The sequence below is a fragment of the Eurypyga helias genome, unplaced genomic scaffold (genome assembly GCF_000690775.1).
Source record: "Eurypyga helias isolate BGI_N326 unplaced genomic scaffold, ASM69077v1 scaffold11857, whole genome shotgun sequence".
NCBI lineage: Eukaryota > Metazoa > Chordata > Aves > Eurypygiformes > Eurypygidae > Eurypyga > Eurypyga helias.
Window position 1 is genome coordinate 1 of NW_010259837.1, and position 2,722 is coordinate 2,722.

General features: G+C 39.9%; 1 protein-coding gene across 1 annotated transcript in view; it reads right to left on the minus strand.

Annotated features, from left to right (window-relative positions):
• Positions 1 to 1,280: 1,280 nt before the first annotated feature.
• Positions 1,281 to 2,722, minus strand: part of VWA3B (von Willebrand factor A domain containing 3B) — a gene marked incomplete at its 3' end in the record, with an annotated part of 64,141 nt that continues 62,699 nt past the window's right edge. Inside the window, 1 exon segment of the mRNA XM_010154787.1 lies at positions 1,281 to 1,510. Coding sequence (XP_010153089.1) covers positions 1,281 to 1,510 — 230 coding nt within the window.

A 2,722-nucleotide genomic window follows, 5' to 3' on the forward strand; every position in this document is an offset into this window, starting at 1 on the left:
TTCTATGATTCTATGATCACACAGTCTTAGTTAACATCTTCACAAGCTCTCTGACTTTCCCCTTTCTGATAAAACACGGAAGTGTATGCAAACAAAAACACATTTAAGCAAAAGACCACCATATCCAATGTCCATGATGTCACAAGGAGAGGACAGGGCACGCTCTTTAGCACGTTCAACCTGCATAGCACCTTGAATTCTTGTTAGAGATTTGACAGAGTGCTCTGAGATCATTTGTAAGGCTAGGCAGGATTCAAGAGCACAGATAGCCACTGCTCTCACTTAATCTTTCCTTCAGCCTGCATGGATTCATCAACAGGATTTGCTGATCACATTTGCATTATTGCACAATTTTTCAGCACCTGCATCTCAAGATGTCCAAGAGGGAGGAGTCTGGGAAGTAGTCCCTCACCCAGCTACAGGACAAGCCCAGCACCTCTGCTCTCATATAATTCTGACCAGGCCACTCCTAAAATGCAGTGGTACCATAATACCCATTATAACAATGTAAACGAAATTTGCAGACAATCTTTAAAAGATGACTGAGAACATAGGAGGGAAGTTCAGAGGAGCCAAAATAAAGCAGATTGACAACATGATGGGTGAGTGAATCTATAATCCACTACTTCTAAAAGTAAGTAACTAATGAGGATGTTGACAACGTTTAAAATAGTACAAGGTGGTTCAGCTATCAGGTATGGATAAAAATCCTCTTACCATTCCACTGACAGTAGTATCCTTAAAATGAAGAGCTGCCTGTGGCATGTAATAACATACCTACACCAGCCCAGGTCTCTACTGCAGAGTGACACAGAGTGTAGATGCTGATGTCAGCTTCAACTGAGCTAGCTCAGACACTGAAAGCAGTTTAACCTCTGAAGCACTGGGCTCCATATGCAATAATTCAATGCCTACAATACAGTTATACCTTTAATCTAACAAGTAACAAACAGTAGAGGTACTGGAATATATAGTCTGCTTACTAGCAGGTAGTAAGGTTGGTGTTAGTGCATCTTCCCTGCAACTACAAATGTTAGGGAAATTAAGGCAGCCTGTGACGGAACATGCTTTATTCAGTTCTTCCCTTTGCTGTGGAAACACAAGCTGAGAATGATCAGTGCGAAGAAAGGTTTCCAAAGGGGAAAACACAGAAAGGCAGGCTGGTCTAACACCCAGAAAAGATAATGCAGAACCCTGGTTCCTTGTATGGGGACTAAGTAAAGGCCCATCAGATCTGTTTAATCCCTAATATTTATAATTTTCCGGGGTTACTTTTTTACCTTCAATTTTTCCTTCATTTCAAGGCAGTGAATTTCTTCCTCTCTGTTTCACTTCCTTGTAAAAATCATCAGAGTCCAACGTCCTCTCCCTGGGATGTCTCTTGTCTTCTGCCGCCGCCTTCTTTTTATTTTTTCTTCTGTCTTTTTTCACAATACTTTTTTTTGCTGCTTCTCCTACTTCATCTTGCACAGATGAGTGTGGATAGGGCTCTGTGATCTCTCTGTCCGGGCTAGAAAATCAGACAAGGAAATTCACTAAGCTAAAAGCACACATACTATTTTAAATCCTTTTTTGCATGACATAGATTTCACCTTTTCCCAGATCTCACAGTACTGACAAGAGAAGGACTTATCACACTCGACCATCTGATAGGGCTATAAATATCTTACAGTTCAGTTTCTCTTTTATTTATAAAATAAGTAAAGTCTAAAACACAGCATGCAGTTTCACTATCTTATTTCTGTAGACACTGCATATCTTCTTAGCCTATTGCATACAATTTTTGCTCTTTAAAAAAAAATCTAGATGGTATTCCTGTTAATCTCAGTTCTAATATGATTCTGCAAGAATTCGTACACTTCATATCCTTCATAGAGAGTCCCAGCTCACTCTTAAGATTTATAACATTTTGTAGAGTACAGAATGCAGTTACAGATATCTCCTTTGACTTCACTAAGCCCCAAATTACCAGAAGTGCTTTGGTTACTAAAATTGAAACAAGTATTTAGGCACCCAGCTTTACTGATACCAGACAAGAGAAAGGCTCCTAAATATCTTTCTGTCTCTGGCCCTAATACTGGCTCTCTCCTATCACTCCAAAGAGGATTTGGGCAACAATTGTGTTTTATGGTGTGGGCCCAGGGCACGTAGTGTTTTACTCTGCATGTGAAATCTGTCAGTCACATTTGCGGAGTGCTTGTTCTGCCATCATTTTACTACTTTCCACTGTGATGGCAAGAAAACACCCCGAACAGATGCTAGCGTCTAACATTAAAATTATGAGAGCTGTATTAGTACCCCTAAAAGATTAGTGAATTAAGCATGATCCCTAGAACACACCACATAAACAGCAAAAGACAACCCCAAAGATCCCAGGGCTGAAGGTGAAGACAACCTACGGTAATACAACATCTGTATGCACTGTGGACTCCCTGTCAGGAGGGGACCCAGGGCCATCCCTTTTATTTTTTGGTCCTTTATTTCTACAGGACTTAGCACACAAAAATTGTCTCTTTTTGAGCTTCTAATATCATATTGCATTCAAAGTTTTTGGTTTATTTCTGATTCAATTATTCTTCTACTTTGTTTCTATCAACAATGTCAGCATGTTCCCAATAGATCCATGCACACCGATGGGCAATATGCTGCACTGTTCCCCTCTGATAAATAGGACATGGGAAGTACGTATCTATTTTAGACTATATAAATAGTAAGTTCAGCA